Source organism: Podarcis erhardii (assembly GCF_964252035.2).
Source record: "Podarcis erhardii genome assembly, chromosome: 2".
NCBI classification, from domain to species: domain Eukaryota; kingdom Metazoa; phylum Chordata; class Lepidosauria; order Squamata; family Lacertidae; genus Podarcis; species Podarcis erhardii.
The window spans coordinates 67,398,075-67,413,926 of NC_138498.1; the positions used below are offsets into that span (position 1 = coordinate 67,398,075).

Genomic DNA, 15,852 nt, shown 5'->3' on the forward strand with positions numbered 1-15,852 from the left:
GAGAGTGCAAGGTTGGAGAAGTCTGCTCCAAATGAAGGGGGCTCAGGGGCAAATGACAAGCATTGGGTGCCATAAAATCCACATCCTGATCCTGTGTTCTGCTCCCGTGAAACAGCAAATCATAGTGCCTAGTGCAGGCTTCCACTTCATGGAGAAATGTATTTGCTTGCTATGGGGAGGGACAACTTCTCAGTCTCCACCGTAGCAGCAGCAAGAGCTGTGCATTTAAAAAGAGCAGCATCCTAAGATTTATACGGATAGCACAGGCATTAACCGAGAGCTGGCAAAAACTTTGAAGGAAATTTTAGGATGCAAAGAGAGTTGATTTTTGCATGCTGGTAATACTTCAGCTGTTGAAGTACAAACAGAAGCTCTGCCTGTCTTTACATAGTCTCCTTTTTGTCATTTAAATCAGTGGTTCTTCATTCCAGAAGGAAGAACTCCAGTAAGAGTGTTACCTTTCTAAGGTTTACTTTCATTCTGCTGTGCTTCTTTTTCCAATACAAAATGACAAACTGGAGATTATTGGCATCTAAACTTATGGTGGCATGTGTGTTTGATGCTAGGTATGAAAAGTTGACGAGCTTCTAGTTTCTTCTAAATTTGACGTCCTTTCTTCACTTCTGGAATGGAAAAAATGTGGTGTTTGAAGCCTCCAGGATGTTGAGCTCTAATGGCATAATGAAATCTTACAATAAGATTTGATGGGAAGGTTGGAGAGTGGAGCTCCATAGAGACTGAAGTGCATCCAAGTTCATCTCACCATCATGAGAAACCTGGTCTGAACAAAGACCTTGGATTCTTATCTCATTATACATGACAAAGCCATTTTTCACCTTTTCACCCCTTGCTTTTTTCCTGTAAGACCTATTGCAGTCGTTAAGAGTCATCAACAGGCTCATCACAGCTATCTGCCAATCACCCATTCCCACCACCCTTCTGAGTAATACCCCTCCCCACCTTCTCACTATATAGAAGGGTCTGGAAACTTCTGTTTCAGTGTATCTGAAGAAGTGTGCATGCACACGAAAGCTCATACCAAGAACTGACTTAGTTGGTCTTTAAGGTGCTACTGGAAGGAATTTGTTTTGTTTTCACCATCATAGTACAGTGGTACCTCAGGTTACAGACGCTTCAGGTTACAGACTCCGCTAAGCCAGAAACAGTACCTCGGGTTAAGAACTTTGCTTCAGGATGAGAACAGAAATCGCGCGGTGGCAGCAGGAGGCCCCATTAGCTAAAGTGGTACCTCAGGTTAAGAACAGTTTCAGGTTAAGAACGGACCTCCAGAACAAATTAAGTTCTTAACCTGAGGTACCACTGTACAGAGTTCCAATATCAACCAGAAATTTTGGCTTTGGCACTGATGCTGACAAATAACATTCATCCGGAAAAGGGAGGAGATGGATCTTGAATGAGTACAAGCTACAGATCAGAGATCAATGAAAAGTCACCAACTCAGTTGAGAGGTCATATTTCAAAACTCTATAGCAGCCCACAACTGTGGTCTAAAAGTCTGTGCTCCTCATTGTCTACAAAGGTCTTTTAAAACTCCGGGGATCTTCATTCCTAATGAATGTATTTTACAATTAAATAAGATCAATGTAACTTTGTGAATAGTTATGATGGACAACTTGGATTTAGCCCTCCCTCCACTCCCAAGTTTGAACATATGGCATTTCAATGGTACTCATTTGTACTTGGAGAGGGGAAGAATAAAGATCTTTTTGTACAAACTCTTAAAAGGTGGAAATTTCAATTGTTTTAAGTTTTGTTTGCTTCCTTGTATTGCTTCCTGTAAGATTTGCTCTGTGACCAACCAGGAAGGCAAGTGCTGCTAATTAGATACTGGGATTGCAGCGCCCTCTGCTGGTGATAAGAAATATTTTTTGATTTATTCTACCTCAGACGTTCTGGGAAATAAATCTGCAACGCGGCCATTATACTGTTCTCCACACACAGGGACCATCTGGCTAACCCAGTAGCACAGGTGACATCTGGAAGTGGTGCAAGCCCTGCCCTCCCCTACTTCTCAAGACCAAAGCCAGCCCTCCGTTCAATGATTTGGTAACTGTACATATTGACCACAAAATTTATTAAATATAACTAGGCAAAAGGCACAACAAACTGCATTATTCAAGTATTTGCATAGATGCACAGAGATCATATTGTAAACCTGCGAGACATAAAATGGTGACGCATGATGCAGAGGCTCTACCATAATAATAATAATTAATAATAATAATAATTAATAAACACTGAGTGCAGCCCTGTGTGTGTTTACTTGGAAGTAGGTCCCACTGAATTCACAAGGCCTTACTCCTTGGTAAGTGAGCATAGGACTGCAACCACAATGTTCTTCTCCCAATCTATCCTTTCAACATACACACGAAAGTACAAAACGATTTCTGATGCACTCATCAACCTTGTTTGAAACAGGGGTGCCAGTTCCCAAACCTGAACGGTGTCTATTTAAAAACTCCTTGTAAGGAAGATGTTCAGCAAAACTGGGCTATCTCCATGGGGCAGCATCTGCATACCACCATCTCTCTACCCTACCATCTCTTGTAGCACCCAAAGAAACTTTACCTTCACACTACAGCAGGTGAAGATGGAGGGCCTACAGTCCCATTTCGGCAGCATTAGGAAGGGGAAAGAAGAGTGCCGATCTCTTTGCTGTGGAGCTTTTAAAAGTAAGCCCGGATTGACATTTGGCAATGCCTTGAGGAAGATAACCTTCCAGCTCTGAATAATTTCTCCCCCTTGAAATTGTAGCGAGTTGTTCTTCGAAGTATTCTGAGATGGCATAAGCCAAGACCTTGCAAAGCCAATGGCTTCAGGGAGGTACTAAGTTAGCAGAACAAATCTGTTTTGCCTTCACCTGTGGCAGTTCTTAACGGAAGATTACTGATCCCACTATGCTAAGAGTGCCTGAGACTTAACCTGAAAAGACAGAGACCAGGATGGATGCTGTTATGTTTTCTGAGACGCACACCTTCTGTCTTGAAATGGCTGCTGGCATGTGTTTAAAGCACACTAGTATGTGTACAACCATTCATTTGGGATATTTGAAACTAGACCAAAAATGTTTTGGAGCGTTAATTGTATTTCCAGTGACTGTTCTTTGTGGCATCAGTTCTGTGCTAGAACTGGAAGAACGTAATGAGCACAACCTGAGGATTTGGGGGGAAATGCAGTGCTCAAAACCACTTGTGCATTGTTATTGATAATGCAGTAGACAGCATAGACCGCTTATTCTGTAACATGAGAGCAATGTAGGTACATGCATAGTTAAGATACCACTTGATTATTGCACTGTGCACAACTTGGGAAAATTTCTAGGAAACCTTGTTTTGCAGACTCAAGCTGAGTTTTGGACTGTTGAAATAGTTTTTTGGGGCCATGGGGCTACAATTGTTTTGGCTCATCTAGAAAGATGACAACCAAGCCTAAAGGGCCTTTTTTTAAAAGAAACAAAACCGAAAACACCAGTTTGTACTGCTGCCAAAAAAAACCAGAAAGTCTCTGCATAAACAGCACCTAGACCCATTTCTAAGACTGGCTATGGCAGTTTTGATTCAAGTTTCCTAACAATTCATGGTAATAGACAAAACAGCTCCTCATTTTTAGCACCAGCATATTTGCAAAGCCAACTGAAAAAATATCACCGGTTCAACAAAAGCACCAAAAACACCTAAAACCTGAGAAAACATTCATAAAGCTTCAGACTGGGAACCATGTTGCAGCTGCATATTTGGAAGTTGAGATTATTTATGCACTATGGTATCCTGTTACAGTATTAAAATAGCTGGGGTTTAATCAGCTACCCAATGGTAAAAGCACCATGAGTTAATTTTTCTATTTAGCCAGCTGAACTGTGTTAAGACACCCAGTTGGGTGCCTACAGGTGAACTGGAATATAGAGGCTAGAAAGAAGGCACACAGCCTATGATTTTTTGTTGAATCAAGTGAGATGCAGCAAACCACTGTAGTAATAGGAAAAGAGTCTTAGGATTATAGCACCTGTAGTACCTTGTCTGAGGGCTTGATCACATTGTAAATTTGCCATTGGTAATCCATTTTACACCAGCCCCAAATTGGAAAGATGCAAAGGGAATTCCAATTACACCGAGATTTAATCAAGGGTTATTTCCAAATTACTCCATGTTGGTTTCGAACAGCCTTCTCAAGCCTGGCGCACCCACGATGTTTTGGACCCAAACAACCCTAGTTAGGGGTTGATAGGAGTTGTAGTCCGAAACATCGGGGGCACCAGGTTGGGGAAGGCTGGCTTGTATTAATTTAGGGCTATGGTATTCAACCCTGCCCATCAGCTATAGGCTTCAAAGCCTTAGCTTGATAGTGTTGAGTGTAAACTCTCAACCAAGATTATCCCATCAGGAGAGGATAACTATCCTCAGGTAAATTAGTGGCACCAATTTCCTGAGTGAGCAAGCCCAATCCAAATGAAACAGAAATAGACAAAAACTAAGATAAGTGTACTTGCTTATATGAACACGATGTAGCACGCGAAAACAGATAACTAACTGCAATTAATTCTAGGAAACCCTTAAAATGCCTTGCTAATATTTGGTTGATTGGTAGAGTACATTTCTTTTAGGTTGTCATGGGAACAGTGTGCCGCCACACAAAACCCGCCTTGCATTCTGTGCGGCTAGGCAGAACCTATAATTAAGATGCCACATGCAAACAGGATGGAGTAGACTTTAAAGGTTGATGGCGGTTGAGAGCAGAGGAAGGACTCACCAGAGTTATGCCACCAACACTTTCAAACCTTGAATGTAATGACCAGAAAAGCTTTGGGCTAAGAAGGTGATGGTGTAAGAGGGCAAAGGTAAAGCACTGAACCCTGGGAGATTCCTTAAAAGAGGGAATAAATATAGTCAGTACAGTATGTAGCAAAATTCTACAAGATCGGACTACGTCTCCATACAGTACTTTGGAGGAGATGAGGTCATCACAGGGGCACCACAACACTCTCTTCCCCATAGGATTGTCTGTGGTTGTAACAAAGCTGGAAAAGCTGAGAAGGATGCGGTGGCTCAGTGTTGACTAAAATACATTTGTCTTCTGTTGAGGCGATAATGAATTGCTGGGAGAAATAGAGGCTTCTCCCACTTCCGTTCCAGCACATTGCATATTGCACTATAACACACCAGTGCTATTTTAAACAAGTAACTCCTGTAATGAACAAATATCCAAAAGGCAAAGCAGGTCACATTAACCTTGGCATGCATGGGTAGAATCCCCACTGACGTCCAAGGGTGTGTCATCGACCTGTGCCAAGGTTGCTAGAACCGGACCTGAAACTGGTCTCGGCTAGTCATACAAGGCTGTGGGATGGGGAGGAAGTTGAGATTTGCACATGCCCAGCATGTCTTCTTCCTGGAAACAAAGCCTGTGGGAAATCCCAGGTCAATGAAGGAAGAACCGGTGTGGAGTTCAGAGTTGCAATATGACCTTCAATGTCTAAACTTCAGGGTATTCACAGCTTCAGCATTCTTCAAGACTGAATTCTAGGAAAGGGAAAATGATTGTGAGTATTTGTTCAATGGATGGTAATTTAGGTAAGAGAAGCAAGAGAAGAACAGTACCTCTAAAATGGAAATACTTCAGTCTCTTGTAACTGTTCTCACTTCACAGTTAAAGACCGACTCTATATGTGTTTATTCAGAAATAAGGCCCATTGAATGTAATAGGACAGTCATCCCCAAACTTGGCCCTCCAGCTGTTTTGGGACAACAACTCCCATCATCCCTAGCTAACAGGACCAGTGGTCAGGAATGATGGGAACTGTAGTCCCAAAACAGCTGGAGGGCCAAGTCTGTAATAGGACTTGCTGCTAACTATAGGATCTCAGCTTTAATTATACATACAGTGGTACCTCGGTTTACGAACTTAAACTGTTCCGGAAGTCTGTTCTTAACCCAAAGCCATTCTTAAACTGAGGCATGTTTTCCTTAATGAGGCCTCCCACTGCCGGTGCCCTTCCACTGTTCGGCTTCCGTTCTTAGACCAAGGAAATGTTCACTAACTGGAACACTACTTCTGGTTTTGTGGAGTTCGTATACTGAGTTCATAAACAGGGCTGTTCTTAAACCAAGGTGCCACTGTAGTTTTATGAGTTCTGTGTTACAAGCTGGGGACTGTAGAAGGAGAGGATGGAGGAAGCCTACTCACATTGGATTCTTCTTTCTAAAGCACGCACCCAAAAAACCTATTTGTAAATGCCTTCGTATATGATAGAAGCAGTCAAATGTAGCTGCTCCCTGCCCCTCAAAGAAAAATGGAGCTGGCTCAGATTGACAATCCCCAACATCTCATCATCAGCTGACAAGGCCACAGATTGAAGACTTGACACTGAACGCAGTGGAGTTCTGGTCTGAAGTATATTGCTACATAGCTCTTGGGCAATAATAGCACCTGCTGTCCTTTATATGCCTCACCTCCTGACATATTCTCGTATTCCTTACAGCACTGTAGGGGAGTGGTACTGCTGCATTCATCCTGGGCAACCCAGCTCTGTTGCTGGCAGGAACTGGATTAGCAGGAAGAGCTTTCTGAGGTGGTCGTGGTCTGGAAGAATCCTGGGACAAGAAAGTAAGATCTAGCAGGGATCTTCTTTTAAAAAATCAACAACCTTCCAACTATCCAGTTGCCAAGATGGGCAAAACTCTATGTTATCTCTATTCCCTGATTTATGATCTACAGAAATGTTAGGCACCAGGAAAATAAAGCAGTGCATTTTTATTCTTCAGAAATGCATGTAATAAGGCAAAAGTCTGGATTTCCTTTTCAGAAAAGAAAAATATGGCCTTAATTCATTTGCATGTAAAAACACATGCAAAAGTTTGGGGCTGAGCTCATATGAAGCACAGCCGACTGGCAATAGGATGTACGCCAATTCTTGTGTTTTTTCAGTGTTGATACGCACAGTTGGTGGGGAGGGGCAATACCTGTTCTGCTTCTACCAAATGCATTTTTCCATGCTGAAGCAGAATTAACTATACTAAAGTTTTATTAGCCCTCATTTAGTAATATGTACCAATAGTAAAGGGACGCGGGTGACACTGTGGGTTAAACCACAGAGCGTAGGGCTTGCCGATCAGAAGGTCGGCGGTTCGAATCCCCGCTATGGTGTGAGCTCCCGTTGTTCGGTTCCTGCTCCTGCCAACCTAGCAGTTCAAAAGCACGTCAAAGTGCAAGTAGATAAATAGCTACTGCTCCGGCGGGAAGGTAAATGGCATCTCCGTGCGCTGCTCTGGTTCGCCAGAAGCGGCTTAGTCATGCTGGCCACAGGACCCGGAAGCTGTACGCCGGCTCCCTTGGCCAATAAAGCAAGATGAGTGCCGCAACCCCAGAGTCGGCCACGACTGGACTTAATGGTCAGGGGTCCCTTTACCTTTACCTTACCAATAGTAAGGCCAAAATCAGCTCTTAGGCACCATTAACTCACATATTCACTCTATTTTTAGCAAGCTGTGGGAACAAGTTATTTCCACGGGTGTAAAGATATCAATCCGTATAAAAATACTCACCTGAGAAACAATGACTTTTGGTGCTGGTGGCGCTGGCCTGCTTGGAGGAGTTCGCTTGGGGAAATTATTTGCCTCACTCTGATACCCGAGAAAGGGAGGTTTCTTTGTGTTAGCTGGGAGAGCTGGTGGTGGTGGTGGTGGTGGTGGTTGCGCATGAATTTTGAGCTCTGGAGGTGGTTCACAGTAGAGCACTTCAGGCTTTGCAGGGATATTCTGTATGCCAATAGCCTGCATGCAATCACACAAAGAGCAGGTGATCTTTCTAAAATCACTCCTGCATTTACATTGTCTAGGTTTACTCCTGCTGAGACACTTCAAATGACCCAATATGAACAGATTTATTAACCAACCACAGCATCTCAGTGCTGCTTACAGACACCATGCATTTAAAGCATCCCCCAAGAATCCTGGAAACTACAGTACGTTAAGGGTGCTGGGAATTGTAGCCCTGTGGTGGGTAAATTGCGGTGCCCAGGAATTTTTAGTGTGCGTGTGTGTTCTTTAAAAGTACACAAAGTCCTGGTCCCATATACATTTTGTTCCCTGAGCACTCCTTGTGGCTATTTATGAATTTTTGCCATTTCTTTCCCACTACTTGGCTCCATTAAAGCCCTTAGGGTGAGTTACATCTAATATAAACAATAAAAATGAATTCTTTAAAACATTGACATTAATACATTCATGCTGGATCAACTGCTTGCAGGCAATCATTTACCATGAGAAAAGGTGCTCACAAGAGCCCAAAGAGATTCCCTAGACAATCACTTTCATCTTGTGTCTCTAGGATGTAGCAAGAGAAGCAGCTTTGCAGTTCCAGCATATTGATTGACTGATTGATTGATTGATTGATTGATTGACTGGATCATGTGTTTTATAACGCATGGGAATTATCAGCTTGGATCAATACTGGGTTAGCAATACAGTGGTACCTTGGTTCTCGAACTTTATCCATTCCAGGAATCTGTTTGACTCCCAGAACTGTTTGAAAACCAAGGTGCGGCTTCCAATTGGCTGTATGAGCTTCCTGCACTGAAGCAGAAGCCATCTCGGATGTTTGGCTTCCAAAAAACATTTGCAAACTGGAACACTTACTTCCAGGTTTGCGGCATTCGGGGAGCCAATTTGTTTGTCAACTAAGCGGTTTGAGAACCAAGGTTCTACTGTATAAAGAAGATCAGGTGTTATTCAACATGGCAGCTGTAAGTAGTTTCAGCATTCAGATACCTTTCTCTGTTCCTGGGGGGTTTTCAGCTTGAAGGCTGGGTTGGCATGCCCAGTCACACCACTCTGAATGGGAGGAGAGGTACTGCTTGGGGAAAACAACAGGAAACAAATATTACAAGGAAGCTGCCTCTCATGGTATATACGTATTTAACCATTTCATGTAGCTGAGTCAGAATCATGTATCATAAACAACAAACCCAAATAATCTAATTTAGGATAGAATGGGAACGAGACAGAGATGTCTGGCTCCCATTCTATCCTAATTTAGATTATTGGAACAATGTTTTTGTAAGAGGCCAATATATATTGTAAGTTGATTTGAGTTTATTTTTTTTAAGTGAAAAAGGAGACTAATAAGTGAATATAATTATAAATAATAATTATAATAATCTGGCCAACTCAGCTGCAATAATCCAGGCTCATTTACGGGCAGTGAGTACTGTTGATAGACTAAATTTTGCAGCAGGAAGTCTCTACATGATGAACACTAAATGGGCTAAATGTCTGAGGTGGGAGGTAATTGGAATTTCATAAAAGAAGAAAGGAACTAGTTTAAACATCTTCCCTTTTCAGTATATATATCTTTGTTGTTGCATATGCAAGAAATACATTTGTTTATCAGTATATCTGTATCCTGGCCTTTCTCCAAGGTGCATGGTGCGCAAGGCAACTTGCACATGCAATCCCAGACTTCTTTATCCCGGCATCAGAAATGGAAACACATCTGTTACTGTCATACTATAAATATTCACCTGAACTGCTGCATTTTCTTTGGAGGAATGAAAGCCTGCTTTAGTGGTACAAGCCTGGCTCTCCATTTATAGCAGCAAAAAGCAACTCCAATTGCAATCAAAAGCAAGATGGAAAGGACTCCTATTATGATTGGGAAAGGACCTGACAGGGGGAAAAATAGACATATCAATATTGTTATAAGTCCTCCTTTCACATCGTTTCTACCCCTACCCCCCACCCCATACCATGGTGACCAGTGAGAGGAAGAGGGAATCTCAGTAAGTTCTACTTATGTCATAATGTTGCCCAGGAACTTGCCATGCCCAGATGCCAGATGCCACAAGTCAAGGTAGGTTAGGAGTTACAGGACCACAGACAGCTCCAAGAGAGCAACTTGCCCCAACTAGGTTGAGCGCAAACCCACCTCTACTCTCTTTACACCTCTACTCCCATACCACCCCTTCCAGGCTCTACCCCCTTGTGGATTATTAAAGGGCCAACCCTGGCCTGAAGGTGAGCACTACTCCCCATTCCATAGCCTCATGCCAGGTGTGTGCTCCCTGCACTGCTGGGTGGGTAAGGTACTGTAGGATGCATTTGGTTCCTACAGATTATGGGAAAGGTGCCTGTGAGGGTCTCAGCTCTGGCCCTACAAGCCCTGGTGACTTGGGAGCTTGTTCTATTGGCTCCTGTTTGTCAGCCTTAGACTCAACAGTGCCCCAATCTCCAGCAGCTGGTCTAGCTCCTTAGCTGGAGTCTCTGGGCCATAGCTCAGTGGTACAGCACATGCCTTGCAAACAGAAGGTTCCAGGTTCAATCCCTGGCATCTCCAGGTAGATCTGGGACAGACTTCTTCCTTCCATCCTGGATAGATGCTGCTGGTCTGTGTAGCGGACCAGCAGCAACTATCCAGGACGTGAGGCCCCAGATGCTATTGGACTACAATTCCCATCATCCATAGCTAGCAAGGATGATGCTAGTTGTAGTCCAAGAACATATGGGGACCCAAGGTTGAGAAATGCTGGTGTAGACAATACTGTGCTAAATGGACCGATGTTCTGACTCATTATAAGGCAGTTTCTATAGCAGCTTGGAATCTGGAATTATGACAAAAACTCCACCTGCCAAATTCCATCGCCCATTCAGCTATATAGGTACAGGTTCCCTTGCCCTATATTGTATCTAGTTACCTTAATTCCCTCCCACCCCCTTCAGATTTCATTAATTTCCCCAAATAACATAAGTCACACCCACTTTTTTGAGGCATGGGCCCACTGTCCAGGCTTCCTCCATTCCCAGGTTTATTGCAAAATGGAGGTGCCCATCCACTGAAACAATGGCAGTTCTGGTTGTTGTTGCAAATCTGTAGAGAGAACAATGAGGAAATTTGACATTACCCTTTCCTTGTTAGCAGAAACATCACACACTATGATCATTCCAATCCAAAAGCACAGCAGGGTGGATTTGTAAGGAGCGCTTGCACCTTCTGTTGACAACTGTCAGGGCTCAACAACACTACATCTATATGAAGAATGTCTCATCTCCCCCACCCCCACCCCCCAAAAGTCATGTCTAATACCACCCAGCCTTCCTAAGAATTGCAGTGGAAATTCCTATCATTTCTACCAACCAAGTTCCAATGGATATGTTTTCGCCCTTCAAAAGTATACTGGGATATATGCACATTCCCGAAATGCGACCAAACTGACTTTCCACTATTTTTAACCTCCCAGCAAATGTTTCCTGTAACATTGTCTGGCCATGATGGGCGTGGATAGCTTCTTCTCAAAAACTGCAACATGGCTTAAGAACAGCTAGCACATCCAACACATAGTATCCAAGGTCTACATAACACTCAACAATCCCCCTATGCCAAACAAATCCATGAAGACCTCAATCTGACATCTATGTTTGAAAGCCCATCCATAAATGCATGCAGTTGTACAGGAAGCCATTCTAGCAGGCCACAGGGCAGAGTAGCTAACATGGTACCCTCCAGATGTTCTGGAATAACACTAGCTATGGAGGAGGAATCAGTTTTCAGTGGATTTATAAACAAATATTTTTTTTTCTTGAGGTGGGCCAGGGTCTGAACCAGTTGAGCTTTGCTCACATCAGTTTGTCTATTTATGCAGGGGTTATGTTCTGAGGCACTATATGCATCAGTGAAATCACATATATTTCCTCCTACAGATAAAAATAAAAATCACTAGTTGAATGGGCAAGTAGCACAGAGCGTCATATTAAGAAGGCAGAAACCAAGATACCTACTCCATGGCCATTGCACTTCTTCCCACAGTCTCCAGTGTCAAAGAAGGAGGTGTTTCTACAACGCCCCTCAAAGCAAATCTGTAGGAGGAAGACAGGCATTCAGGATAAAACTGAAGCAGTACTATGAAATGTATTCCTAGGCCGGGAGATAATCAAAGCTGCATCCATTGCTTCACCCCACAGATAATACTGCTGCTCTTGGTAGCTGCTGGAGTGGTGGAACAAACAGAAGTCAAAAGGTGGTGGAAGAATGGCAAAAGCCAATTATTATTGTTCTGTGGTTCCCCTCCACAGCTTGCTGAGCTGCTGACATGAGGTTGAACAAGAATTATTTTGCTTTCACAGATCTGTAGTGTTCCACCCAACATTCGATGTGGTGGAGCTGGTGAAACGCAACCAGCCTCAAGCCTCACAGCATTCCCTTGTATTGAGCACAGTTCTTAGAAGGATACAAGGGATCAAATTTGGGGGTTGGGAACATTCCCTCCCACATGGAGCTGCTTTCCAACAAGCACATGACAATGAGCACACTCATTGTCATAGACTGGTTGGATGGCAGGAGACACAAGCTGGGGAACCCCCAAGGGAAGAAGACTCAGAGCCAGGGGAGTGGTGGTGGGACAACAATGGGTGGTCCAAGGGAGAAGAGGGAACAGATTGGCAGGAGGAAGCGTCAGAAGCTGAAGCGGCAACAGGATTTAGTGAGCAGGAAGAGCATGGGGCAGAGAGCAGTCCAGAATCAGAGGCAGAAGAGGAAGGGGGGATGGGACAGAGATGACGTAGGCTGCTGAAGAAGCCAGGGAGTCCCCCGCTCCTACTATGACCAGCTCCCTGTCCTTCCTGATCTCCCAGAACATACAGAGAAATTAGGAGGACAGAGCAATGAGAGATAAGACAACAGAGCCTTAGGCTGCTGGGGGAAAGAAGTTGAAGAGGAACCTTACAGAGTGGTGGGAAGGTGGTGACCTTCAGTCCTCGCAACTGCCTCACTGGGGCAAGACCTCCTGGGAAGAGTCACTGTGATCACCTGTGCTGTTTTGGTTTCTTTGAATAAAGAGCTAACTTCACTGGCACTGGTGTTTTTTATTCTGACCTACTCCTGGCTCTGGTTCCTGACACTCATTTCTGAAGAGAGTTCCACTTGTTATTTTTTTCTTTTTCAAAGCTGTATCAAACCTCTGAAAAAGTGGCGCCACTCAGGTGCTTTGAAAACAAAATAAACTGAGCTCTCTTCATAATGCACGGTTGGAAAAGATGCCAGAGCATTGTAGGCAACCTGCACTTACATGACTGTCACCACACTTCGTTCCTGCCATCACAAGGCCCGGGTCTAACATGTCACCTTCGTCTTCATTTCGGTATACATGAGTCCCACGACAGAATATGTTCCTTCCGTCTAATGTGATAGTCGTGTCAATTGCAACAGCATTGGACTCCAAAGGCTTGGAAGCAGAACTTTGGCACTGTATCTTGCCACACTTAGCATCTCTGGAAAGTGAAAATAGTGCATGAGAACCTGAGCATTCTGGCTAAAGTGTCAGCTTTTCTTCACATTCAAGAAACTATCATTTCCATCCTACAAAATGAGCAAATCTGAGACAGAGAACTTTCTATGGGACCAGGAACTAACGTTCCTTAGGCACAACTAATGGTGTGTTTGCATCAACTTTCCCCTGGAAAGTTTCTCATTAGAGTTTCTCATGAGGGATCACCTAAGCCTCCTCCTTAAAAGATTGGTGGCAACCCATCAATAAATAGTACTTGAGGTGGCCAGCTGGGCCTTTTTTCTAAGTAGCAGATTTGTTCACAAATGATCACCTCACACAGTTCATTTCACACAGTAGGTGGGGGGGGGGGCTTACTCACAAGTCATGCTGCTTTTTTTTTCAGATGCAAACCACACACTCAGAAAAGCTGAAGGATATTTCAGCTGAAGAATGGTTTACGTTCACATGGCATGAACATTCACTAAAATATTCAATATAAGCAACTGAATATTGCTAACAAAATTCCTAAGAAACCAGAAGTCATCTTCAGCCAGTTACAATAGAAAACTGGTTATTTTTAAGCCTTTAGCCTATAAGGACACCAATCCCACCCAGAATAGTTGGATCTGCTTTCTACCTTAAGTTGCACTTTCTGTATCGGCCATTGATATCCTTCCCACAATTCCCATAGGAATCGCCAGCAGCATTAACCCTCTCAAAGCAGATGTCAGGTGCCGGCCTTGCTCCTGCATGGAAGAGATTCATGTAACTGATTTCTGTGGAAGATAGTAGCTTACCCAAATCTGCCAACCACCAACTTTCTACCATGGCAGTAGATGTGAACTCTTTACTGTCGTTTTCAGGTGAAGAGCAAAAAAACCAACAGCAACACTAAGAAACCGAGGCATACGAGATAAGTCATCAGTATCACTCCCCCTGTGGCACAGGATAGCATAGCATTTCTCAAACTTGGGTCTCCAACTGTTGTGGAACTACTACTCCCATCATCCCTGACCACTTGTCCTGCTAGCTAGGCATGATAGGAGTTGTAGTCCAACAACAGCTGAGGACCCATGTTTGAGAAAAACTGACCAGCATGACAGTGGATTGCTACAAACAGTGGAAATGTAAGTTATGTGTAATGTCCTCCACACGTAGCTTACGAAGCAACTTTTCTTGGTATGTGGAATCATGAGAATTCCATACTCCTTCCAAAGAAGGGTTTTTTATTCTGCATGGTTGTGAAGAAAGTTCAAAAAGCTATCCCCCACCATTCAAAATATCATAGGCAAGAAATAGAAATGGAATGCCCTCCCATCAGATGTCAAAGAGATAAACAACTACCTGACATTCAGAAGACATCTGAAGGCAGCCCTGTTTAGGGAAGTTTTTAATGTGTGACATTTTAGTGTATTTTTGGTCTTTGTTGGAAGCCGCCCAGAGTGGCTGGGGAAACCCAGCTAGATGGGCAGGGTACAAATAATAAATTATTATTATTATTATTATTATTATTATTATTATTATTATTATTAGAAAGTGGGGACCCAAGATTAAATTGTTTGTTAAAACCATGTTTATTTAAAAGGCAATGTCTTCCATAATTTTCAGAGACCAGAGGATTCAACATTTGACAATCTGGATAGAAAATTACTGGTAGAGTAAAAGGAATGGTTTTCCTCATTCCATTTGGCTGGGCTGCTACCAGCCACAATAAAGGTATGGACCCAATAGGTTGATCATATTCAACCGCTGACAGGGTTGTGTAGCAGAAGGGATTTTAGCACATGCAATTTCCCTTGAACCTACTGCACTATGATAGGAGAAGCTGCTCCTGCTAAAATTCATTCTTCTTAACTCTTAAGAGCACACAAGTCACGGTTGCATCTGGTCACAGTATCTGGTAGCAGACTTAATGGATGTAAAGTCCATTCCCCAATCTATCATTTCCCCTGCTCCTCTGTCCTAATACAGCTCCATCCCTCAAGCTTAGGATATCAGCAGGGGAACAATTTGCTCCTTCCCTTCCCTAGACCCCATGCTGTTTGAAAAGCCCCCCACCACATCTAGTCACATGCCCTTCCTTACCATATCCCCAGAGCTGCAAGCACTGCTGTTCGTACGTGAGGCACATTCCGCTGTAGCAATACGCCCTGCCACTCGCACAAGGGGTGCCATCCAGTTGGTAGAAGTTTGCAGGGCAGAACGGGGATTTGCCTGTACAGTATTCTGGCAGGTCACAAGGTCTGGCTTGTTCCCGGCAAAGAGTCCCCGGTGAAATCAACTGAAGAAAGAGGAAACAATTAAAAGAGTTGCTCCAGGGTAAAACTCAGGTAAGCACACCTGGTGACTTAAGTGAACAGGTTCATCTTTCGGCCTGTTGGTTTCCCACATCTTCTAAAATATTCATGATGTTATTGAATACCAGTTTGAATAGGTATGCATTGGTGTACCTATTCCATCAATCCAGCAGTCCCTCAACCTTGTTGGCACACTGTATTGGTCAGCAGCAGCAGTGACAGGAGGGTGGCTTCTGGGCATTGCTACACCCTTGTTTCTCCTTAATGACATAGGTTCGATCC

At 43.5% G+C, this 15,852-nt stretch overlaps 1 protein-coding gene across 2 annotated transcripts in view; it reads right to left on the reverse strand.

Moving 5' to 3' along the window:
* Positions 1–1,101: 1,101 nt before the first annotated feature.
* ADAM19 (ADAM metallopeptidase domain 19) overlaps positions 1,102–15,852 on the reverse strand; it is a 55,003-nt gene continuing 40,252 nt past the window's right edge. Inside the window, exons 14-23 of one of the 2 annotated variants that reach the window (XM_081851511.1) lie at positions 15,359–15,554; positions 13,911–14,019; positions 13,073–13,274; positions 11,787–11,864; positions 10,770–10,878; positions 9,536–9,677; positions 8,784–8,865; positions 7,560–7,787; positions 6,468–6,608; positions 1,102–5,537 (exon numbers count right to left, since the gene is read on the reverse strand). In XM_081851511.1, the coding sequence (XP_081707637.1) occupies positions 5,484–5,537; positions 6,468–6,608; positions 7,560–7,787; positions 8,784–8,865; positions 9,536–9,677; positions 10,770–10,878; positions 11,787–11,864; positions 13,073–13,274; positions 13,911–14,019; positions 15,359–15,554 (1,341 nt within the window). In that variant the 3' untranslated portion in view covers positions 1,102–5,483. Of the gene's footprint in view, positions 5,538–6,467; positions 6,609–7,559; positions 7,788–8,783; positions 8,869–9,535; positions 9,678–10,769; positions 10,879–11,786; positions 11,865–13,072; positions 13,275–13,910; positions 14,020–15,358; positions 15,555–15,852 lie in introns of both variants that reach the window. The other variant, XM_081851510.1, reaches the window with a different exon arrangement.